This window comes from Pseudorca crassidens, chromosome X (assembly GCF_039906515.1).
Source record: "Pseudorca crassidens isolate mPseCra1 chromosome X, mPseCra1.hap1, whole genome shotgun sequence".
Classification (NCBI taxonomy): domain Eukaryota; kingdom Metazoa; phylum Chordata; class Mammalia; order Artiodactyla; family Delphinidae; genus Pseudorca; species Pseudorca crassidens.
Window position 1 is genome coordinate 20,854,243 of NC_090317.1, and position 25,827 is coordinate 20,880,069.

Below are 25,827 nucleotides of genomic sequence, written 5' to 3' on the forward strand. Positions count from 1 at the left end.
CACTTTTTACTACATTGAACATGCATTGCTTATTGAAGTATAAAAAGCAGGAAAAAAGTTTAAAAATATAATTTAATGCTTACAAGACCTTAAATTGAGTTTTACTTGTAAAAAGCATGACACTGTATTCTGCAAAGTAGCCTTTGAGAGGCACAAGAAAGGAGATACAGCATTAAAAGGCCATGTAAAAGATTTGGTACAATTTCCACCGAATGCACATATAGATCATAGTAGTCAGTCACTAAGTACTAGTGGCCCAAATGTAGGCCTGATTTTCATGAAGCACAACTCTAGGTTTTAATAAATGCTCTTGGTAAATCATGTTACAGCAGCATGTTTTTATGCGGAAAGTCAACTGCTACTACTAAGAGTTTTGAAATAAAACCTAAACCAAATTAAAATGGAATAGAAACTATCACAAAGACAAATTGAAACCACAAATATCCTATGGTAAGTAGAAGACTTCTTTATGCAGGTGATTCCTGACCAGGGCTGGGATGAGGGTGAGGCAAGTGTGGCACTTTCCTCAGGCACAAAATGTAGTGGGGGGGGGGGTTGTAAAAAACCTCAGTAATCCAGATAAATAATATCTTAATGTGATATTTTTAAAAATCAAAATTAATGCACAAAAACCCATGATGAACCAAGTATCAAAACTGTAATTAAAGACAGGATCCAACAGGGCGGGATTAGAGTGAGTGAGACGGATTGTACAAAATATTGCTATTTTGTTCATCATGAATTTTTCACATTCATTTTAATTTTTGAAAAATATTGCATAAAAATGTTATTTCTCTTGATTATTGAATTTTTTGGCACACCCTTACATTTTGCACCCAAGGGGAGTATCTCCCTTGTCCTAGTCTTGGCCCTGTTCCTGAGCAGTCTTGAAGGATAAATTCATGAGGAAAGGGGGAAAAGGCATTGCAGGCAAAAAGAGAACTACATGCACAAAGGCAAGGAAGCGGCACGTAGTTCAGAGAAAGATCTATTCAAGGATAAATGAAAGAATTAAACAGCCCAACTGTGATTATAACTCCTATATAGGATTGTGACTACCCCCGACCCTCCACGTCCCAGCACCACTCACCACTCAGCCCTACCTAAGGATATGAAAGGAAAAGGGAGATTGTAGCATTGGTCAATGGTTGTAATTGTACCAGACAGGTCAGAGCAACAGGAAATTGAAGTGAATCACTTATATGATTAAGTTTAGGACCCTGATGGATAACAAAGGAAGTTTTAGGGAATTAAATATTATTGTTCTTGAAAAGCACATTCTAACCAGTGTAATTATATTGCACATATTTTAGAGTTTTAGGATATAGTCAATTATCTTCAAAATACTTGTTCTGTAAATCTAAAGTGATATAAAAATTCTGTAGCTAAAGTATTCTCAATTTAACCCAGAAATATCATTTCATATCATTTCTTCATCAACCACCACTGGTTTCTTTCACGTGTGTTGTTTTTCAAGTCACTCTCTCGGTTCTCAAAACTCTGAATCACAATAGATCTCCCCTCCACCAACCTAGCCACTTGTGGTTTCAAATAAATAAAACATATGTTCTCTTACTCTTTTTTCTCACATTCCCCCTAAAATGATTTTTAAAAACTTGGGATCCTCTTACACATTTTAATCATATATTTAGTGCTTTTAATTATCATAAGTGTAAATGAGTTAATAAGTAAAAAATGTTAACGATTTTATCTCAAAAATAAGATGCGGATTGCTATTATTAGATTAAGTTAGATTATTAGATTAAATAAGATATAGATTGATATCATTGATATTATTAAATAAATGTTTTATTCTGAATTTTGATAAAATCTGAAAGAAATTCAATTACATTGTAAAAAAACTCAGCACCACTAACCTATACTGTTCTGGTTCTGAATTCAGAATATCTCTAATAGGCCAAAATATATCATTTTAAAGCCAAATCTCATTCTTAATAGAAATATGGATAAGACAGGAAAAGATAGCGACATTATAGATTTACAGTATTTCAATTAGTTATTAAAGGAGGCTTCTCTAAAAACTGTATTTCACTTTATCTCTTTGTCTGATACTCCAGGTTACACCACAGGTCAATATACCATACTGTGTTTTGGAATGGGTGGGGGAATGTGCCTTTCTTTTGTAAAGTGGGGCAAGGGCTGTTCTAAACACAAGCTCATTTTCAGATCAGTTTTTGAGAAGGGTACAAAGAAAGTAAGGGATCTGGAAATTGATTCCCTTAAAATTGCATAGCCCCCCCCCCAAAAAATTGCATAGCCCCCTTGGAAAGAACCTATAAAGGTTTGCATACTCTAGTTTGAAGACCAATGGATTAATGCACATCATAATAAATTGACTACTATTTATTAAGCATCAACTACCTACCAAGTACAATGATAACAGTTTACATATATTATCTTTAATCCTTAACAACCCTATGCAATACATACTGAATTATCTTCATTTTACAAATGAAGAAACTGAGGCTTAAAGCAGTTAAGTGATTTGCCCAAGGTTTTACAGCTGGCAAGTGACGGAGTGGGGATCTGAGCCCAAATCTGACTCAAAGCTCATGCTCTTTTCGTGTCACACTGCATACATCCAACGCTGCCAGACTTCTCTTACCTTTAGCACATCGGTGGGATTGGCTATAGTGGAAGATATCACTCCTGACACTACCCCACATATCATATTAATTAAAAGAGTTTCATCTGTAAAAATGAACAAAAAAAAGAAAGGTCTGCTTGTAAGAGGTACCAGTTTCTGAGAACAGAGCGCTGAGCTATCAGAGAAAGGGAACCATGTCAGAGAACTGACTACAGAAATGAACCACAAAGCTTATGAAAATAAAGAAACTCAAATATTTCTAGGTTCCAAATCAGTACTGAAACATATAAAATTAAAATAGATATTTCTAAAACACACTGGAATATATCCTATTATTCTGTATAACTGCCAATATTCCATATAAATTCAGAATGTGCTATTTCTCCTTCAATCATTTCAAACATCTAAAGAAAAAAATTTTTAAGTCTTTTTCTGGAGAATCATCAACTCTAAAGACTCAGGAACCGAATGTTAAAGGATAAAATCTTATGTCTAATAGGAAAAAAAAAACCTAAATATTAATTTTAATTGGCCATATTATCTACTAGCCTCTATTTATTGACAGAAGATTTCTGTAGTTAAATGTGGAAAAACTAGTCATTTGGAACTAAATCCTCTCAGCTAGAAAAAAGAACAAAGAAACCACAGAGCGTATTGTTCTAAAATTCAATCTTCACCACGCCTCCTCACCAGAGCGAGCCTACAAGTTAAAACCTAGGTAAACCGGGCTTCCCTGGTGGTGCAGTGGTTGGGAGTCCGCCTGCCGATGCAGGGGACACGGGTTCGTGCCCCGGTCTGGGAAGATCCCACATGCCATGGAGCGGCTGGGCCCGTGAGCCATGGCCGCTGAGCCTGCGCGTCCGGAGCCTGTGCTCCACAACGGGAGAGGCCACGACAGTGAGAGGCCCGTGTACCGCAAAAAGGCTCCAGAAAAAGTTGACTTAGACAATAAAGCAATTCAAAGGACATTACGAACCGAAAAGCTCTCCAGCTGTCCCCAACTATGCAACAGCCTCAGGCCTGTAGTAAAATAACCATTTTAGTATAGTATTGAGCTGAAAAAGCTACAGCAGCAAATAGAGAGACATAAGGTAATGCTGAATGTGGGTTAAGGTGGCCATATTTTGTATATATATAAAACTACTCTACCTGACCAAAGCTTATCAAAACCCACAGCTAGAGGATTCCTTATAGTTGAAGTCCTCTTGTAGATGAGGACAGCATTAATTTTCTCAACAAGTTTGCTCCATGTTCTCTCTGTGATGACCAGAAGCCTTTTTTTGTTCGTTTGATAGGAAAAGGGACAAACTTGAAGAGCAGGTCCCTCTAACCTATACATCACCTCTGCAAGGATTAATCCCAAATCAGTACAAGCTTATTTTGTCCTTGCAATGACTGCTACCCATTCTCAGGCACCCTGTGATGAACACTCCTCATTAAGCATGATTTCAACAATCCCTTTGAGTGTTACCTTAAAAGAGAATAAGGAGTCTTATACTGACCTTCTAAACGTTCTACAAATAATCTCTTCAAGCTCTGGTAAATGCCAATTTTAATGGTGCCATATGATGCCTGTCTTAGTAAAGCAGGAGCGATTCTGCCAGAAAGAAGGAAAGAAAAAGAAAGTCAGTTATACTTAACATGCACTCACAGATTATACATATCTAGACAGCCTACTCACTTCCATCACCCCCTCATTCCATAAAAACAGCAAAATACGCATTTTTTTCAAGCATCCATGGATTCATCAAGAGAGCACATCTAGGTCATGAAACAAACCTCAAAAATTTAAAATAATTGAAATCACATAGAATATGTTCTCTGACCATAATGGAATTAAGCTGGAAATCAATAAGGAAAATCCACAAACACTTGGAAATTAAATGATACTTCTAAACAATCCATGGGTGACATGGGTGTATTTTTTAAATAAATAGAATTGAATGAAGATGAAAATTCAACCTATTAAAATATGTGGGATGCAACCAAAGCAGTGCTGAGAGAGAAATTTATAGCACAAAATGCTTACATTAGAAAAGAGGGAAAGTCTCAAAATAATCAATAATTTAAGTTCCTACCCTCAAGAAACTAGAAAAAAGAAGAGCAAAATGAACCCAAAGCAAGCAGAAGGAAGTAAATAATAAAGAGCATAAATTAATAAACTTGAAAACAGGAAAATAAAGAAAAATCAATGAAACAAAGTTATTTTGAAAAAAAATCAATAAAACTAATAAAACTCTAGCAAGGGTCCCAGTAGTAAAAAGAGAAATGTCACCAACAGGAATAAAACGAGGAATAGCACTACAATTCTGCAGTCATTAAAAGAATAATAAAGGAATACTATAAACAACCTTATGCTCATAAATTCAACAACTTAGAAGAAATGGACTAATTCCTTGTAAACTACAAACTACCAAAACTCGATCAAGATGAAATAGATAATCTGAATAATCTCATAATCATTAAAATTTTTTAATTTATAATTTAAAAGTTCCCAAAAAGGAACTCTCCAGGCCCACCCAGATCATTTCACTGGGGAGTTCTACCAAATATTTAATAAATGAATGCCAATCTTACACAATCTCTTCCAGAAAACAGAAGAGGGAACACTTCCCAACTCATTTTATGAAGCTAGTATTACCCTGCTAACAAAACCAAAAAAACAGTACAGAAAAGGAAAACTAACTACAAGCCAATATCTCTCATGAACTTAGATGCAAAACTCCTTAACAAAATATCAGCATATTGAATCCAGTAATGTAGAAAAAGTATACACCGTTACCCACTTCATAGATTTTTTTTTTAAATCAACCTTACTTCCTAGCAGATGCAGATATATCTTCAATCCTATCAAGGAGGTACCAGAGCCAAGATTTCACCCTATTTAAGTTCTGCTTATAAACTGGAGACATTCTCACTCATACCTCCTTTGAGATTCTTCCAAACTGCAGAAGTATACTTTAGCTGTTATAAATAGAAAGACAGCAGCAGCTCAAACAGTTAAGATTTTAAAATGATGACAAAACATGCATATTTCTGACTTTATTGCTTGCTATCTGAAAAAAATAATCTTGTGATCATCTGTGCTGATAAAAGAACAAGGTGAAACAGATGATCCATGATTCACTTGCTTAAGGATGTAATATTTGATTTTTCCCCCAAGTAAACTATCTTTGAAATTAAGGCTAACGTAAGTTAATAATAAAACTGATATCCATTCTCTGAGCAATAAACTGGTACCCTAGATGCAGGAGTGGACTAGTAAATTGGCAGCAGATAAACAACACACTGGACAATAAACCACTGACATATGAATAACCAAAAGATGACCCCCCCCAAAAAATGATGGATCTCCCGCTCTTTCATTCTGCATTTTCTATTTAAACTGCCAGAATAGTATTTCTTTAAAGAGGAAAAATTTTTTTTACAAGTCAGTATTTGGCAACTCAGGAAGATTATCACAGAAATATATACTGCGAATTGGTGCCGCTATTCACAGTGGCTATGGATGACTCTCAGGAAAACAGGAAAAAGCCAATGCTGCAATGAGATATCCACTTTAAAATGTATCGCTTATAGCCAAATGAACACAAGATCCAAAGCTCAAGATTTACAAGCAGGTGAAATATAAACTGGCACATCAATATTGAATTATAAGTTGAAATGGTGAATATAAAGGGCACAAACTATCAGACAGCTGAAATACATGGCTTCTCAAAAAAGTATTTCTATTCGTGACGTAAGGAAAGAGTCCAGTCTCACCCTGAATACAGAGCCAATACACCTTCTTCCTTATAGATTCGGAACAAGGCATGAAACATTCCTCGGTATTTTATCTCTTTGAAGCGGACATCAATACTTTGGCCTTGAACTTGAAGTCGCGTTTTGGTCAAGTCCACAGGGAAAGTTCCTGTGAAGGAACACACTCATTTATAAGTTTTTCCAAAGAATCACAGTTAAGTTTTGGATGAATTTAAGCCAATGGTAATTTTTAAAACATAAGACAAAGTTCTTTTTCTAACACCTAGGTCTCTACTTAAATATCACTATCAGAGGACAAGAGTTGTATGTGATAAAGTGAAATGTACTATATCTAGGCAGCAGGATTTGACCCACAGTATAACTGAAACTGTGATATAATAAAGTGCTTTAGGATAGTCCTAATACACTATAAATGCAAAATACGTAAATGTTTTAATTTCATCTGTTAACATACAATCTGGCATTTATCTGTCTCTTCCTTCTGCCCCCCTCCCACCTCAAGTCTCCCTACTTCTCCCTCATAAAATCTCCCCAAATCTTCACCAAGAAGATAGGAAAGCATGGGATTGCTGCTCCACATACTCTTAAATACTATTACAAAGTTTTGTGGGTTTTTTCTTTTATCTGTCTATGAGAAATAGTTTTCTAGTATTATGAAAGATAATGGCAAAGTCCTATTTGGCCTACTCATCTGGGTTCCTTAGGTAATTCAGGACTAACACCAGCACAGTGCTGAGTGGGAAATTTTCTTTAACCAAACTTCTTTCTCTTATTATATCAACACAGAGAAGTGGTCATTACATTGGCAAAATATATTTCAAGGACTATTTCAAGGTCTAAAACTAACAAGATATTTATGCAGCTCTGGTCACTGATGACCTTGATATCATAACACCAGACAATATGCCAAGAAAGTCAATAAAAACTAGTGGATTGGGGTCACTTATGAACAGTTTAGGAAAGAAAATTTGGAAGATGAAAAAACACAATCTAAAAGTATTTCAAAATTAAAATCAAATAGAAAAGAATCTGGTTTGATCTTGGTCAATCTTCTAAAATGGGAAAGAGGTTTGAAAAAAGGAAATCTGAATACTTACTAAGAAATTTATAAACAACTGAGCACACAGAAAGGCCACTTGTATAAGAATATAACAGAAACCCCTATCTTATCTCACTCCCTCTATATTTTCATGTATGTTTCCTAAGCATAGCAAATTAACAAATAATTAAACTATCAAAACAGCTTCCTAAAATTGACTTTTCTTAACTTCACTTGCCATACCGTCTGTAGTACTTTTTTTTCTTTAAGGTGTATATCTTTTTTTTTAACATCTTTATTGGAGTATAATTGCTTTACAATGGTGTGTTAGTTTCTGCTGTATAACAAAGTGAATCAGCTATACGTATACATATATCCCCATATCTCCCCCTTCTTGCATCTCCCTCCCACCCTCCCTATCCCACCCTTCTAGGTGGTCACAAAGCACAGAGCTGATCTCCCTGTGCTCTGAGGCTGCTTCCCACTAGCTATCTATTTGACATTTGGTAGTGTATATATGTCCATGCCACTCTCTCACTTCATCCCAGCTTACACTTCCCCCTCCCCGTGTCCTCAAGTCCATTCTCTACATCTGCGTCTTTATTCCTGTCCTGCCCCTAGGTTCATCAGAACCATTTTTTTTTAGATTCCATATATAAAGAAAATATTACTTGATAGCTTTGAGACAACAGTTTTTAAAACAAATAGGGCAGGACTTCCCTGATGGTCCAGTGGTTGAGACTCTGTGCTCCCAATGCAGGGGGCCCAGGTTCAACCCCTGGTCAGGGAACTAGATCCTGCATGCTGCAACTAAAAGATCCTGCATGCCACAACTAAAGATCCCACATGCCGCACAAAGATCCAGCACGCGGCAACGAAGGTCCTGCGTGCTCCAACGAAGGCCCGGTGCAGCCAAATAAATAAATAAATATATTTTTTTTAAGTACATTACTTTCTTATGATAATTTTTTTTTTAAATAGGGCAAGCGGGCTTCCCTGGTGGCGCAGTGGTTGAGAGTCCGCCTGCCGATGCAGGGGACGCGGGTTCGTGCCCCGGTCCGGGAAGGTCCCACATGCCGCGGAGCGGCTGGGCCCGTGAGCCATGGCCGCTGAGCCTGCGCGTCCGCAGCCTGTGCTCCGCAACGGGAGAGGCCACAACAGTGAGAGGCCCACGTACCGCAAAAAAAAACAAAAAACAAATAACGCTACCATATCTATACCCTAAGGAGCAGGTTTCTCAGTTTTCACTTTCTTACCAAACTCAGCAACAATAGAGGCAAGGCCGCCATATACGAAGGGTTTCCAATTCAGACCAGACATCTCATGGCTTACAGTGGCACTTTTCTGGTGCTAAAAGTAAACACAAATCAGAACAAGGCACAAGAGTGAGGAGCATCTGTTAGTGTATGATCACATAATTTATATCAACAAAATTTGCAAATAAAACAAATGTAGAGAAAAAACCCTACCAGGTGGAATGACAAAAAATGAAGGCTCCTGTTTTATGTGATGATCATGAATGTGTTCTTTACTGCCATTCTGTAGAGGTAAGTGTTCGATTCACTCAAATATCAACCTGTGCCCTTCACGTTCTCTAGTTTCTTTAATGTTATTCGCATCCCCACCCAAAGAAGAGGTTTCATTCCATCCAGCACACCCAACTTAGACATCCAACTAGACAATTACAAGTGAAGGAGCTTGGACTTTAAATTATATAGGCTGAGGCATCTCATAAAAGCAGTTCATGGTATTCAGTTAGCTTGATTCAGGTGCAAGGCAGACTGACACCACTACCCTCTCATAGTCTTAGTCCTCTCATCTCTCCACTAAATTTTAGGGTTTTATTTCATCTAGCTACTTTCCAGCTACACACAACCTCCCCCCACTAGGCCCAGGGTAAGTTAAGCACATTTTCACCTTCCTTCTGGTTCCCAGAGGAATGATGGCAATATGGATGATGCCTCTCCTCTCTCTGACATTTAACATACATCCATCTAATGAATCTCCTTTTCCCTGGCCTTTTAAAGCACATACATACAAGTATTGTTTTTCTTTGATGTTTGGGTTCTTTAACAATGTATACTACTCCCCATCCCCCTCGCCTCCTTCCCCATCCCGCCCCCATTAGACCTGTCACCCTCAATATTTTCAGCCTTTTTTTCCGGCCACTCCCAGCTATTTCCCTCTTGGATTTTATTTTTTCCAGTTCTGCCTTCTAAATCAGTGGTTTTCAAATTTCAATGTGCACCAGAATCATCTAGAAGGCAGATTAAAACATTGACTGCTGGGCCTTACCCTCAGAGTTTTTGATTGGTGGTCTGGGAAATTTGCAAATTTGCAAATAATGCTGATGCTTCCACGCTTTAAGAACTACTACTCTAGGCATTGCCTACTAAATCCTGGTCCAGCTGGAAGCAATCTATTTTCTGAGGATGGATTCTCAGATTTCTTTTAAATATTCCTTTTTCAGATCTTCATGGTATGCATACTATTGAATTTCAAAAGCAACTTCAAGTGGTTTACAGTCAGGAATGAAGACTCTAAAGTCAGACTTGCCTAGGTTTAAATCCTGACACCACCACTTATTAGTTCTGTGACCTTGGGCAAGTTATTTAACCACTGTGTGCCTGAGTTTTCTGAACTGTAAAATGGGAATAATAATAAATACTATATTATAGGGTTGTTGTGAAAATTAAATAATATATGTAAAACACTTAGAAAAGTACCCGGCACCTAGTTCAACTATTAGCTATTATCATTATTACATTTTTGAATAGTTAAGTACTCAAATATACATTTTAACAGATAATACTTACTGCCCACCTCCCCTACTGCCCAATCTGGGGTTAGCACCATTGAATCACAGTCTCTTTTTATGGGAGACAAGGTTTTGTTTCGTTTCCACATAAGGAATTCTCTGTAACTAAGCACAAAAGAACAATTTTCCAGAGAGGATAGCTAACATGCAGACAAATGTTTTAGAGGCCAGAAAAATAATTATGGAAACTTCCTTTCAAACATAGTATGATCAGCCAGTCCATCTGACAGAGTCTGCAGTAGACAACTCTTTTGGAGGAAAACTGTTGAAAATAATTCTAAAAAGCAAAGTAGCAATAAGCAATTCAATTATCAGCTGCAGCTTGAGATAAGTCTTGAGTACTAAATACTACCTTATCAACATTTTCAGCTATGCCCATATTTTAAGATTACAACTGATAGTAAAACATGACACAAATGATGAGAGGGTAGGCATGGAAAAGCAAGGACCATGGCATATCCCTTCTCTAAGTTGGGGCAAGGTGGAATGCCCTTTCCATTCACCAATTTAGAGATTGCCCAAAACAATCAAACATTTCAAATGGCTGCTATACTTGTCTCCAACACTTTCTCTTTATAACTTCCTTCAACTCTTTTCATCGCAGAAGAAGCCTGACTTGACTACCTGCTACCCAGCCTTTTAATAAAGAAGATGTGCTCAGGGTTCAGGGAGCAATAATAAAGCAATTAAAGGCAGGGGGCAAAGCCACAGCAGGGACCAGAAAGACCAGTCACAATCTCAGGTCCGTTAGCCCAGTGGTTCTTTAATGAAAATGTTCACGATTCTGGCTTGAACTAAAGAAAATAAGGGCACCTAGTGCCTTTTATTTCAGCTAAATGTATTTAATGTAAAGGACTATTACAAGATCATGTTCTTCCTACTCCTGGAGCATTTTTTAAAAATCACCTTTCTTGTATGAAATGTATTAGTAGTTGGTAGCTGATATTGTTTAGTGTTCTTATTTGGCAAAATAAGACTGGCTACCCTACTTTGTGCTCATTTTTGTCATTCTCTATATTACACTTCAATTACTACAGCTGAAAATTTCAGTCATTTTTGTAGGGGCCATATCACACTACTGAATCACTCAAATGTCAGCTAAAACCTTTTACATAAGGCTGTATATATGCATGCATGTTATGTCATAGCTATTCCACAGCTGTATAATGCTCTTTTGAGCCTTCATGTATCCCTTATATATCTTAAATCTCAGGCATACAAATAATGACTAGGATGAGGTTTATCTTCTGGTTGCCCCATGTCATTTTCTCTCTTAACTAGGTAAGATCCCTGAAGGCCGACACCATGTCTCACAGTACTTTTTATAACCCCTACAATAGCTGGTACAGAACTGGGTACACGTCCATTATTGATAAATACTTGGTTGGTTCCAGTGTGATGTCCTTTATGCATGTATACAGCCTGTATGTAAAAGGTTACAGGGAAAATTTGAAAGTTAACTTACTGGACCTGACCAATGCTACACACTGTACACAACACTTTGCTGGTCCTCAGAGATTCTCTCCCTACTAATTCTCTCCCCTGGCTTTTGTTGCAGAGAATTACTTGTGTAAAATACCCCAAGCACTCTAAAAATGATTTTGACTTGTGGGGGCTATCCCCAGATATGGGTAAAAGAAAAGAGTCATATCTGAGTTGAAGTAGAAATATAGTACCTTAAATATTTTTATCGTGTTAAGAAGCCAATGAAAAATGCCTTCAAAATGCAGACATGTATTCTGAAGTCTGACTAAGGGAAATCTTATAGCCTAAAGAGTGAGAAGAATATCTAGAACACAAATTACATAACCCTGTTACACTACTCCAAAGATCTGGTCAGAAAAATGCAGGTGCCTTTCTTGCTTTCTCCTTTAAGGAAGAGTAGGCGTTAGAGATTCTCAGATTCAGGAGGTAATAATGGAGAGTCAAGCAAATGTTTATTGAAGGCATACTAAATGCCCAAATGTGCTATGGGTATAAACATGATGTTTAAAACAAACACACACACACACACACACACACACAACATATGTTCTAACACCATGACAATATTTATGTTTCCTGGATAATTAAGGAGATGGGTGTGGGGATAAAAGTTGTATGAAATACAGTTCTTGCCTTTCAAGAGCTTATAAACTGGTGGAAGAAATCAGAGTAGTTCATTAAAGAAAAAAATAAGTGCCAAACTATGTAGCACAAACTATAAGAGCAGGAGAAGCATGGAAAATGAGACAATCCGCATGGGCTTGAATAATTTGAAAAGGCTTATGGAGATGAGAGAACTTAAAGTGGGCCTTGACAGAGGGCAGGTAGAATCTCAACAGGTATAGGTAAGGAGAGGGTGCGGGGAGGAGAACAGGATGGATAGATACAAATGTGGGGAAAAACACAGCATGTGGAGGCAAGCATCAGTATGGTTTGACCCAGAAGGAAGAGTGCAATCTAACTGGAACAGAGAATTATTTTATCTGACTGAAACAGTATCAGACAAAAAGTATGATAAGGAACAGGTTAAGTTGAAAGTCCTGAAACCAAAGTGTGTGTGGCAGGGTGGGAGGGATACTGTAAATTTTTGAATAGGGAAGTGACTTGAGGAAATCTACCACATTTAGTTAGCCTACTAGGGCTGCAGCCAACCAGTGGATTACAAACAGGAGAGGCAGGGAAACTAGCTTAGGATGGTGTGAAGTAAAGCAGACAAGATGTTTGTTGGCAGTGAGGTTAGAGATAAACTTCTAAAATAGAGACACAAAGGAACTTGATGATGTAAGGAATGAAGGGGAGGGAAGAGTTCATGATGACTTGAAGCATCCCCAGCCTGAAAAAAACAAGGAAACACTGACAGAACACTACAAATGTCCCTGCTGTTACCTTGTCTGAGAAACTAATTCATGTTAATAATGGCTGTCATCCTAATTAGTTAGCTGAACTGCATTTTAATAGATGCCTTCAATGCCTTGACCTCAAGGAGTGGCAGGGGGTAGAAACTGAAGGGGAGCATCTTTCAACAGCATCCGTCACACTAATACAATGGAGGTGTTTGCTTACTCCGCTTACAATCACGGCCGCCGTTGCAAACTTCACCCTTAGAAAAATTAGGATTATTCCGGGAAAGATACCCATTCACCCTCTGGGTAGCAGGATCTTGCCAGTTCCTCAGCTGTCAGAGCGAGTTCGTGGAGAGAAGGGAGGCGCCTGAAGGAGGCGGCCTCCCTGGGGGGTCGAGGAAGCAGGGTTCAATCGAAGAAGTAAAACCACCGATGCCAGAAGAGTGAAAGACAGGGAAGGGACTCAGCTGAGGGGAGAGAGAGACCAAAGGACCGTTAAGCCCCTCCCAGGCCGGGAACCAGGCCAGCCCGGCCCCGCGCGGCCTGGCGCGGCCCAGCCCCGCTCCCCAGCCTTGAAGCCCAGGAGCTCCCCCTCACCTGCTCGGGCTCATCGGACGACTGGGAAGACGAGGCTCCCACAGTCGGAAGCGCCACTGCAACGCCAACCCGGAAGTATTGGTACCAACGGAAGTAACCAAGTCGTCGCCTCGGCAACGGTGGTACAGCCATTCCAACTCCGCCCCCTCCGAGCCTAAAAGAGAAGGCGCGAAATAGGAGGCGGAAATGACAAGGGTCTTAACGGAGGAGTCGGGCAGGCTGCAGGCGCAAAGGCCCAGACGGGGCAACCCGACTCTAGGGAGGTGCAGGGAGAGGAGGCTAAGACATGAGAAATTTGGCAGCTTCTGCAGCTAACGTGGGTGCAGAGATGTCGCCCCGTCACCGCATCACCACCCACTTCGCGCGTACAAGGACTAGGGAAAGGAGGGGCGGGGTACGAGGGGCGGAGCCAGCAGAGTGAAAGGGCGGAGCGGGGCGCCTGCGGGCAGAGTACCAAAAAGGAGGGAATGTGAGGGGGCGGGGCAAATGCTTAAAACAAAAGTGGGAAAATGAGGGAAAGGGAGTGAGCGGTATTTACAGAGGTGCCTGAGCTGTGGGGGGAGTGGGGCGGGGGTGAGGAGTGGGACAGGGTGGGGGCAGAAATAAAGATCAAATAAGCAAATAACCTCAGCACCAGGTCTGAGGTCGCCAGGTGCTCAAAGCACATGGTTGAGAAAGAGCAAGTTAGAAGCAGAAAAGGGACCATAAAAAGTTCAAGATAAAGAAAATGAAGAGTAGAAATACTAACGGGGAAATCCGAGTTAATCCTCACCTCACAATCAGCCAGAAGATGATGAGAGGGCCTGGTGACCAGCTTCGGGCTCTAGCCCCACCCCAGGAGCCAGAAGGAATAACTTCAAAGCACCATAGATAATTACGTGAACCAATGGGCTATGTTTTTAAGCCTCTCGCGTGAAGGTTCCGTAATCACGCAAGAATACAAAATACTATGGTTTAGACGTTGAGTATAAGTAAAAGTAAGTCAATGCAAGGCCTGTGGCCCTAAATAATTATTTTTTAAATGAATAAATTTTGGGAATACCTTTGTTCCAAAAGGATGTGCGCACAACTACCCTATGAGACAGGTGCTATTATTTCCCCCTTTTGATAGCTGAGAAAACTGAGGTCTTAAGAAGTTAAGACCTCAAATTCAGTTCTGACTTCAGAGCCCAGGCTCTTAACCACTGCTATACTGCTTTCAACTTTAATAATACCCTTGTTACCTTCAGAAACTTCCTTACTAAATATAGAGATAATGTGAGAAACCCTTACATGCATTCCAAAATGCGAATACCCTTAAATTTACGTCTCAGCAAAGTACTCCCTTTCAGCCACACTAAGGGGGTTGTAGCTTAGAGTCTTTCTTATTTGGAAGGACTATACTCTCTCCAGTGACATGAATTGTATGTCCAGCTGTGGCTGTGGCCTGGGCCTGTCCCTCACATCCAGATTGCTCAACCTTGTAGAATTTTGGCTCTCTTTGTGACCAAATCACTATCTTAGCTTTTCTACGAGACTGCACTGCACTTTTGTCTCTTCAGCCACTGCCACTACCGGCTAATCTCACCAACCACCTAGGTAAATTTTGTTAAAAAGGAGCACTGTTTTCAAATGACTTATTTTAAAAGATCTACAATAGATGAATTTAAAAATAGCATTATAAACACATAGCACAATTTTATTTGACACATTTGCAGTTTGCTTAGTTTGTTTCCAACATTATCGCCTTCTATTTGTAGTCTCTACCACACAGACCTATATTTGATTATACTCTGTCTTGTGTTATGCTCAAATTCTGATCTCTCCAAGAGATAAGCTCTTCAAGAGAATAGAATCCTTGAATCTTCATGTTGGAAGGAGATTTAGCAGTCCCTTCTACAATATTCATTATAGACAGTTGTCCGGTCCCTGCTAGAATGCTTCCAGTGTAAGTATAGATCACAAGTCAGCCCATTACACTATTTGACAACTCTGAAAACTCTCACTTATGTTGAACCAAAACGTGCTTTCATCTTTCTACTCTCCCAAGAGAAACATTTGGTCTTAAAAAATGAAAAGAGAATTTTATTTGGAGTCAGAAGACCTTTTTTTTAATTAATTGAGGTGAAGTTCACATCACTAATACAATATTATGTCAATTATATCGCAATAAAACTGGGGGAAAAACAAATTAAATTGAGAACATTTTTATTTTAATTAAAAGACATGATTAAGGGAGTGAAAAGGCAAGCTCCAGGCTGGGAGAAGAGATTTTTAATCATGTATCCCACATCTCATATCCAGTATAAATAACTCCTAAACTCAGTGACCAAAAGACAGGCAACTCATTTTTTTAATCGGAAAAATACTTGAAAGACACTTCATAAAAGAGTCGATCCAAATGACCAATAAGCATATGAAAAAGTGCTGAACATTATTAGTCATCTAGAAAATTAAAATTAAAATCACACTGCACACCCACCAGCATGGCCGAAGTTAAAAGGACTGTCAAAACAAGAGGTTTGTACAGTGGAGAAAGGACAGCCTCTTCAATAAGTGGTGCTGGGAAAACTGGACAGGTACATGTAAAAGTATGAGATTAGATCACTCCCTAACACCATACACAAAAATAAGCTCAAAATGGATTAAAGACCTAAATGTAAGGCCAGAAACTATCAAACTCTTAGAGGAAAACATAGGCAGAACACTCTATGACATAAATCACAGCAAGATCCTTTTTGACCCACCTCCTAGGGAAATGGAAATAAAAACAAAAATAAACAAATGGGACCTAATGAAACTTCAAAGCTTTTGCACAGCAAAGGAAACCATAAACAAGACCAAAAGACAACCCTCAGAATGGGAGAAAATATTTGCAAATGAAGCAACCGACAAAGGATTAATCTCCAAAATTTACAAGCAGCTCATGCAGCTCAATAACAAGAAAACAAACAACCCAATCCAAAAATGGGCAGAAGACCTAAATAGACATTTCTCCAAAGAAGATATACAGACTGCCAACAAACACATGAAAGAATGCTCAACATCATTAATCATTAGAGAAATGCAAATCAAAACTACAATGAGATATCATCTCACACCAGTCAGAATGGCCATCATCAAAAAATCTAGAAACAATAAATGCTGGAGAGGGTGTGGAGAAAAGGGAACACTCTTGCACTGCTGGTGGGAATGTGAATTGGTTCAGCCACTATGGAGAACAGTATGGAGGTTCCTTAAAAAACTACAAATAGAGCTACCATATGACCCAGCAATCCCACTACTGGGCATATACCCTGAGAAAACCGAAATTCAAAAAGAGTCATGTACCAAAATGTTCATTGCAGCTCTATTTACAATAGCCCGGAGATGGAAACAACCTAAGTGCCCATCATCGGATGAATGGATAAAGAAGATGTGGCACATATATACAATGGAATATTACTCAGCCATAAAAAGAAACGAAATTGAGCTATTTGTAATGAGGTGGATAGACCTAGAGTCTGTCATACAGAGTGAAGTAAGTCAGAAAGAAAAAGACAAATACCGTATGCTAACACATATATATGGAATTTAAGAAAAAAAAATGTCATGAAGAACCTAGGGGTAAGGCAGGAATAAAGACGCAGACCTCCTAGAGAACAGACTTGAGGTTATGGGGAGGGGGAAGGGTGAGCTGTGACAGGGCGAGAGAGAGTCATGGGCATATACACACTAACAAACGTAGTAAGGTAGATAGCTAGTGGGAAGCAGCTGCATGGCACAGGGATATTGGCTCGGTGCTTTGTGACCGCCTGGAGGGGTGGGATAGGGAGGGTGGGAGGGAGGGAGACGCAAGAGGAAAGACATATGGGAACATATGTTTATGTGTGACTGATTCACTTTGTTGTAGAGCAGAAACTAACACACCATTGTAAAGCAATTATACCCCAATAAAGATGTTAAAAAAAAAAAAAAAAAAGAGGTTTGATGGAAAGCATTTCAAATTCTCAGATACTGCTGGTGGGAGGCCCTATTAGTTCTTTATTGCTGTGTTAAAAAAAATGCCACAAATTTAGTGGCTTAAAACATCACACATTTACTGTCTCTTAGTTTCTGCAGGTCAGGAGTTCCAGGCGTGACTTGGCTGGGTCCTCGGGCTCTGAGTCTCACAAGATTGCAATCAATGTGTCAGCCAGAATGTGTTTTTATTTCGAGACTTAACTGGGGAAGAATTCACTTCCAAGCTCACTCAGGTTGTTGCAGAATTCACTTCTATGCAGCTGTACCACAAGGGCTTCAGTTTCTTGCTGACTGTTGGCCAGAGGCCACTCTCAGCCCCTGAAGCAGTCCCCAGTTTCCCACGATGTGGCCCTCTCCATAGGCAGTTCACAGTACGGCCACTTGCTTCTTCCAGGCCAGCAGTAGACAAGATCCTAAGATGTGGTTTTATCCACGCAGAATATAGTGGGACTATTATTTTCTGTGATAAAGGACTATACCTATTTTTTGAAAGTACAATAGCTTCATTTCTCTGTTTGTAAAAAAGTACATAGTCATTATAAAACATTTGAACTGTATACAAAAGTGGAAAGAAGGTATAAATTACCTGAAAGCCAAACATCCAAAGACTACTCCTCTTAACAGTGTGGAGCACCTCCTTCCAGGCCTCTTTCTATGCCTACACACGTGCTTATACTATCACTCTTGTGATTTGCATGTTCCTGTCACAAGTTCCTGCGGGGTGGCCTTGTGCTAAAGTCAGTGTTTCCGGCTACTTCTAATTTATGGTCCCTCTATATTTCCCCGATTTTAAAAGTCCCCGGTTTTAAAAGTTATGCCTCTTTTTGGGGGGGGGGGCGGGTACGCGGGCCTCTCACTGTTGTGGTCTCTCCCGTTGCGGAGCATAAGCTCTGGACGCGCAGGCTCAACGGCCATGGCTCACGGGCCCAGGCGCTCCGCGGCATGTGGGATCTTCCCGGCCCAGGGCGCGAACCCGTGTCCCCTGCATCGGCAGGCGGACTCTCAACCACTGCGCCACCAGGGAAGCCCAAGTTATGCCTCTTTATGGAAGAAAAAGGAAAATACAAAAACATATATTACAAAAGAAGTAAAAATAAAATGTAAACGTCATCCCCACTACCCAGATATTGGCGTTAACATTTCTATGTGTTTCTTTCCAGTCTTTCCGTCTTTTCTATAACTGTATACATGCCACATAAACCTTGCCTTACCTCCAGCCTCCTTGTAGACCTTGCTCTCTCACTCACCGCCCCCTTACTGATCCTGGAGAGCCAACTTCTCCCTTTCTTATTAACTTCATGTTCTTTCCAGGCTACCAAAGAAAGAAAATCCTCTTCTAACTCTGTGACACCCTCTAGATTTTGCCCGATCACCTTCCATTCATAGCCGTTTTAAAAAATTTAACATTTTACTTAACCCAATATAACCAAAATAAGATCATTTCAGAATGTAATCAATATAAAAAGTATTAATGAGATGTTTTACAGTTTCTTTTTATACTAAGTTCTTGTATATTTTACACTCACAACTCATCTCAGACTAGATACATTTCAAATACTCAATAGTCACGTGTGGCAATCTGACCACCGTACTGGACAGCAGAGATCTAACTTTATGCTCCACCTGATAGATTATCACATACCTTCTCCAGCATCCACCCACCCCAAAAAATCATCTAGCTCACTTGGCTGCATCAACATCACCTGATGTTGTTAGAAATGCAGAATTTCAGGCCCCACAAAAGACTTGTTTAAATTAGAATCTGCATTCTAACACTATCCCCAGGCGATTCATTTGCATACAAAACTTAGAAGTCTGTTCTGCCTCCTGTTAAACACTTCCAGTAGCTGAAACTCACTATCTCATCCCCAAGGAAGCTCTTTCCATCTTTAAATGGTTCCAATTATTAGAAATACATTTGTCCTTCCTTTATTGAGGATTCCCTATAAGCCCAGCATTATGCTAAGCACTTCACATGAATTATCTCGTTTAAGCCCAGCACTCTATGTGATAGTCTAATTTTGTCTCCTTTTGTCATTGCTGCTGCTGTTGTTGTTGTTTATGGTAAAATATATATAACATAAGTTAACCTTTCAACCATTTTTAAGTGTACAATTCAGTGGCATTAAGTACATTCACAATGTGCAACCACCACCACTATCCATTTCCAGAACTTTCCATTATCCCAAACAGAAGCTCATTAAACAATCACTTCCCCTTCTCCTCTCCCTGCAGCCCCTAATTACCACTATTCTTTCTGTCTCTCTGAATTCGACTATTCTAGATACGTCATATAAGTGAAACCATACGATATTTGTCCTTTTGTGTCTGGTTTATTTCATTTAGCATAATGGTTTCAATGTTAATCCATGTTGTACCCTATATCAGAAATTCCTTCCTTCGTACAATAATTATTCCATTGTATGTATGTACCACATATTGTTTATGCATTCATCTGTTGATGGACATTTGGGTTGTTTCCATCTTTTGGTTACTGTGAATAATGCTGCTTTGAACATTGGTGTACAACAATCTGTTTGACTCCTTGCTTTGAATTCTATTGGGTATACACCTAGGAGTGGAATTGCTGGGCCATATGGTAATTCTATAATTAACTTTTTAAGGAACTGCCAAACTGTTTTCCACAGCAGCTGCATCATTTTTTCATAGCTTTTTTTTTTAAAAAAAAAAACAGTTATTGTGGCTAAATTTCTGATCAGAACATTTTAAAAACATGCTCTTTTAAGAAAACTGGAGTATAAAGACAAAGATTTTTGTAAAAACCTCTAATCCCATCATCCCATAAAACTCTTCACATATTGATAACATTCTTCCAGGATTTCTTTTTATGACAATTATTTCTTAAAATAAAGGTTTTGTTTGTTACCATGGAATTCTTAACATGTTTTTGAAGGAATGATATCTTAGAGATATACTTGCCTTAAATATATACCATTTTTCAAATAATATGCATCCATCAGAAATTATGTTTATGAGAACTATGTAATAATAATAATAAACTCTACCTTCTATTGACTACCATATTCCACAAACCTTTCACATGCTGACTCTATTCCTTACAACAACCCTGTTTAGGCTTTACCAATGATGGGCCAGATTTCACCAGCTGTGTGGTCTTGGATAAGTACCCACCCTCCCTGTTCCTAAGTTTCCTCCCCTGTGAAAACAACACTCCTGCTAGCACCCACCTCCTGAGTTACTAAGCATTCAAATGTGATGATCCACATAAGGCATTTGGAACAGAGCCTGGCGCACCACAAGCATTCCAGACATGTCTTTTCACCAAGTAAATTCCAGGTCCCCTGAAAATTTAAACATGAAAAAGAAAATCTAACCATGACAGTACTAGAAGAAAATGCAAGTGAACATTTTTATAATCCTGGGCTGAGGAAGACCTTCTAAGCATGCTATCAGAGGCAGAGACAATAAAAGCAAAGGATTACTAGAACTTATCTCACAATAAAAATCATTTCTGAATGGCAGAGAACACCAGAAAGTTAGAAGATGAGCAATAATTTGGGGAAAAATTATAAGAAATTTGACGGACTAAAAGCTCTTTAATATACAATGAGCTTCATAACTTAAAAAAATACAAACACTTAAAGATATTTTCCTAGAAAAATAGGTAAAAGATATAAACAGCAAAGCAAGACAGTCTGATGTGGCCAATTTATCTGTGGGGACATTTTGATGAGCCCTATTGACACAGCTGCTCCAATGCAGCCGCTGTTTCCCACTGTGTCCCATCCCAAGGCGCAGTGTACTCACCCAGTCTGCCCTCTCTCCTCACCTCCAGTCCACAGGACTTTCACTTTCCACCTTAGTTAGTCCTTTCTGCATTGCTTACATTTTCTTTTACAAAACTGTTACTTCTAATCAGAAAAAATGAAAAGAAAAAAAAAGCCAAATCATCTTTATAAAAGAGATTTTATGATATTAAATATATTTGCATACTCAAATCCTGAAAGTTAAGAATTTCATTGAGCAATTTTCCTCTATAGTCTGGAGCTGAGGATTAGGAATCTTGTGTTCCGAATGCCTTCCTTCCCTATATCTATGTATACATATATATATATATATACATCTAGATAGATAGATGTCTATATCTATATCAGATTCATTCATTCGTTCACTGATAGGTACCTACAGGCACCTACTGTGTGCCAGGCACTGTGCTGGGCATGGGGATCTAGCAGTGAACTACAAACATTCCCTGCCTCCATGGAGCAGACAGTCTGGTTGGGGGAGGAGCAGGCAAAAAGGAAGTAAATATTCAGGTTAATAACATTGTCGAGTGTGAGGAATAATGAAGCAGGGAAAGAACACAGAGAATGGCAGGGGCTGCTGTTTTACATTAAATGGTCAGGAAGACCTCTCTAATAAGGTGATATTTGAGGAGAGGTGTGAAGGAGGTGAGGGAGTGAGCTATAAGGATCTCTGAGAACGTTCCAGGCAAAGAGAACGGCAACAGCAAAGGTCCCTAAGCAAGAGTGACCCTGCTGTGTTTGAGGAACATCAAGTTCACCAGGGTGGCTGGAGCAGAGGGATGAAGGGGGACAGCAGTTGGAGATGAGGTCAGAAAGGTAACAGGGGTCGGGGAGACCAGGTAGGACTGTTATATCCTGGTAAAGACTTTGGATTTTATTCTAAGAGTCTGGGAAAGTTGACGTTTTCAGGAAAAAGCAAGACTACAAAAAAGCAGACGTGTCTATTCTTTACATTTTTAAATGAAAAAGAGAGTAATTTCCATTAAAACAAATGGCTCCTGGTTATTTGTGATTACAGACCAAATAGTGCCCAATCCCCAACCATCTTTCACCGCCCCATGACTGAGACCTGTGCCTCAAATTGGCAGGAGTTACCAATAGGGAAATTTCATGTTTGGGTGTTATGAGGAAAGAGTTCACACAGCAGGCTTGGTGACTTACTCCTTGCATGTCTCCAAGAGAACCATGATTGACCCTTAGCCAACCCATGAGAATATGTCTGTCAGAGTATTCCTTATATCACCAATGGATTGACGATTTTGTTGTGTACACCTGGAGTAATAGACATTGCTGTACCATCTTGTTAGGGTTGCTTTGCACAAATATCAAGCTTGATGATGTGAACCTGTTTTCATTGCTGGAGTCAACAAGAATGTTAGGGTCCTGAGTTTTCTGGTCATGGCCAGTTGTTAACAAGATGTGCATATGTGACCAACTCTCCCATCATTGAGCATAGATATTCCACACATATTCCTGGAGTTCACTGCTACAAGAAATCGAAAGGGAAATTAGAAAATATTTTGAACTAAATGAAAAATGAAAACAACAAAACCTGTGGGATGCAGCTCAAGCAGTATTTATAGCACAAAATCCCTATATAGGAAAAGAAGAAAGGCCTCAAATCAATGACCCTAACTTTGATCTTAGGAAATTAGAAAAATAAGAACAAATTAAGTTCAGAGTAAGCAGAAGAAGGGACATAATAAAGTTAAGGGCAGAAATCAGGGAAATAGAAAATAGAGAAAATCAATGAACCAAAAGCTGGTTCTTTGAGAAGATCAATAAAACGTATACACCTGTATCCAGACTGATCAGGAAAAAAGAGAGAAGACATAAATTACCAATATCAGAAATGAGAGACATGTCCTCCAGACAGTAAAACAATAATAAGAAAATATTATGGAAAACAAGCAATAAAGAAAATTTAGATAAATTGAACTTCATCAGAATTTTACAAAATTTGTGCCTTAAAGGACACTACCAAAAAGGTGAAAAAATAACTCACAGAAAGGGAGAAAATATTTGCAGGTCATATATCTGATAACAGGTTAGTATCTAGACAAAGAACTCTCACAATTCAACAAAATTTAAATAATCCAATTAAAAAGTGTATATCACCAGGGAAGAAGGACATTATATTGATATGATTATTAAAAGGGGGATAAATTTTACAAAGGACATATAATACTAAACATTTACACACCTAATAACAGAGCTTCAAAAGACATGAAGCAAAACCAGAATTGAAATAAAAAATAAACAAAAACACACAGAGATTTCAACACACCTGTCAATAATTGATAGTGAAAGTAGACAGAGAATCGGTAAGGCTATAGAAGAGTTAACACTATATCAAGTTGACCTAACTGGCTTTTATAAAACATTCCAATCAACAACAGATACATTCTTTTCACGGCCAGGGAACATTCACCAGAACAGACCATTTTCTGGGCCATAAAACAATTCACAACACATTTAAAAGTATTAAAATTAATACACTTTACTATATATAAAATAGATAACTAATAAGAACCTACTGTATAGCTCAGGGATCTCTACTCAATACCCTGTAATGACCTATATGGGGATAGAATATAAAAAAGAGTGGGTATGTGTATATGTATAACTGATTCACTTTGCTGTACAGCAGAAACTAACACAACATTGTAAATCAACTATACTCCAATAAGGGAATTCCCTGGCAGTCCTGTGGTTAAGACTTCACCTTCTAATGCAGGGGTGCTGGTTGGATCCCTGGTTGGGGATCTAAGATCCCACATGCCTTGCGGCCAAGAAACCAAAACGTGCAACAGAAGCGATATTGTAACAAATTCAATAAAGACTTTAAAAATAGTCCAAATCAAAAAAATCTTAAAGAGAAAAAACTATACTCCAATAAAAATTAATTTTTAAAAAAATAAATAAATAATAGCCTAACAAAAAATTTAAAATTATTAAATTATACAAAGTATGTTTTCTGAACACAATAAAATTAAATTACATTTTATTAGATTAAAGATTAAAGTAGATCAGTAAAAGAAAGATTTCTGGAAAACCCCCAAGTATTTGAAATCTGAATAACACACTTCTAAATAACGCATGTCAAGAAAGACATCAAAAAGGAACAAAAGGGAAATTATAAAGCATTTTGAACTGAATAAAATGAAGACATAGGTAACTAGACTGATTGTGGTGAATATTTTACAATATATACAATATCAAATCATTATGCTGTACACCTGAAACTAGTATGTTATATGTCAATTACACCTCAATAAAAAATAAATAAAAATTCTACTGCTAAAAAGAAAATGAAAACATAGAAAAATTTATGGGATGCAGCTAAAGTGATGGTTTGAAGAAAGTTTTACAGCACTAAATGCCTATATTAGAAAACATTAAGGATCTGGAAAAAATGACCTCACCTTTCACGCTAAGAAATTAAAAGACAGGGACTTCCCTGGTGGTGCAGTGGTTAAGAATCTGCCTGCCAGTGCAGGGGACATGGGTTCAAGCCCTGGTCTGGGAAGATCCCACATGCAGCAGAGCAACTAAGCCCGTGTATCAAAACTACTGAGCCCGCACGCCACTACTGAACCCTGTGCACCTGGAGCTCATGCTCCGCAACAAGAGAAGCCACCGCAATGAGAAGCCCACACACCGCGACAAAGAGAAGCCCCCACTCACTGCAACTAGAGAAAGCCCGTGCGCTGCAACGAAGACCCAATGCAGCCAAAAATATAAATAAATAAATAAGAAATTAAAAGACAAAAAGCAAATTAAACCTAAAGTAAGCCAACTTAAACCCAAAGTAAAGATGACAGAATTCAAACACATCAAAAACAGAAAAACAAAGAAAAGCTGGTTCTTTGAGAATGTCAATAAACTATAAATTATAGAACCTACAAATATTGTGTCTAAAATGGTCCCCATTGATGCCTGCCTCCTGGTATTCATGCCCCTGTGTAGTACCCTTCCCTTGAGTGTGAACTGACCTAGTGACTTGCTTTTAACCAGTAAAATATGGCAAAGGTAGGGGGATGTCACTTCCAAAACTAGGCTATGACTACCATCTTGCTACACTCTCTCTATTGCTGGCTTTAATGAAACAAGCTGCCATGTTGGAGAGATAACATGACAAAGAACTGAGGGCTACCTCTTGCCAACAGCCAACAAAAAAATTGAGGACCTCAGTCCAACAACCCACAAGGAACTGAATCCTGCCAAAAACCATGTGAGCATAAAAGTGGATCCTTCCCTAGTCAGGTTTTCAGATGAGACCCTGGTCCTGGCTGACACTTTGATTACAGCCTTTTGATGCAACCGAGCTTGAACTGAGGACCCAGCTAAGCTGTGCCCAAATTCCTGAACTGCAGAATCTATGAGATAATAAATATGTATTGTTT

At 38.7% G+C, this 25,827-nt stretch overlaps 1 protein-coding gene across 5 annotated transcripts in view; it reads right to left on the minus strand.

The window, feature by feature from the left end:
• Positions 1 to 13,808, minus strand: part of SLC25A14 (solute carrier family 25 member 14) — a 34,250-nt gene extending 20,442 nt beyond the window's left edge. For 2 of the 5 annotated variants that reach the window (XM_067722348.1, XM_067722351.1), the window contains exons 1-5: positions 13,653 to 13,807; positions 8,666 to 8,759; positions 6,371 to 6,518; positions 4,111 to 4,205; positions 2,627 to 2,712 (exon numbers count right to left, since the gene is read on the minus strand). In XM_067722348.1, the coding sequence (XP_067578449.1) occupies positions 2,627 to 2,712; positions 4,111 to 4,205; positions 6,371 to 6,518; positions 8,666 to 8,759; positions 13,653 to 13,784 (555 nt within the window). In that variant the 5' untranslated portion in view covers positions 13,785 to 13,807. Of the gene's footprint in view, positions 1 to 2,626; positions 2,713 to 4,110; positions 4,206 to 6,370; positions 6,519 to 8,665; positions 8,760 to 10,225; positions 10,333 to 13,275; positions 13,523 to 13,652 lie in introns of all 5 variants that reach the window. The other 3 variants (XM_067722349.1, XM_067722352.1, XM_067722350.1) reach the window with 3 other exon arrangements.
• Between the last annotated feature and the right edge of the window lie 12,019 nt (positions 13,809 to 25,827).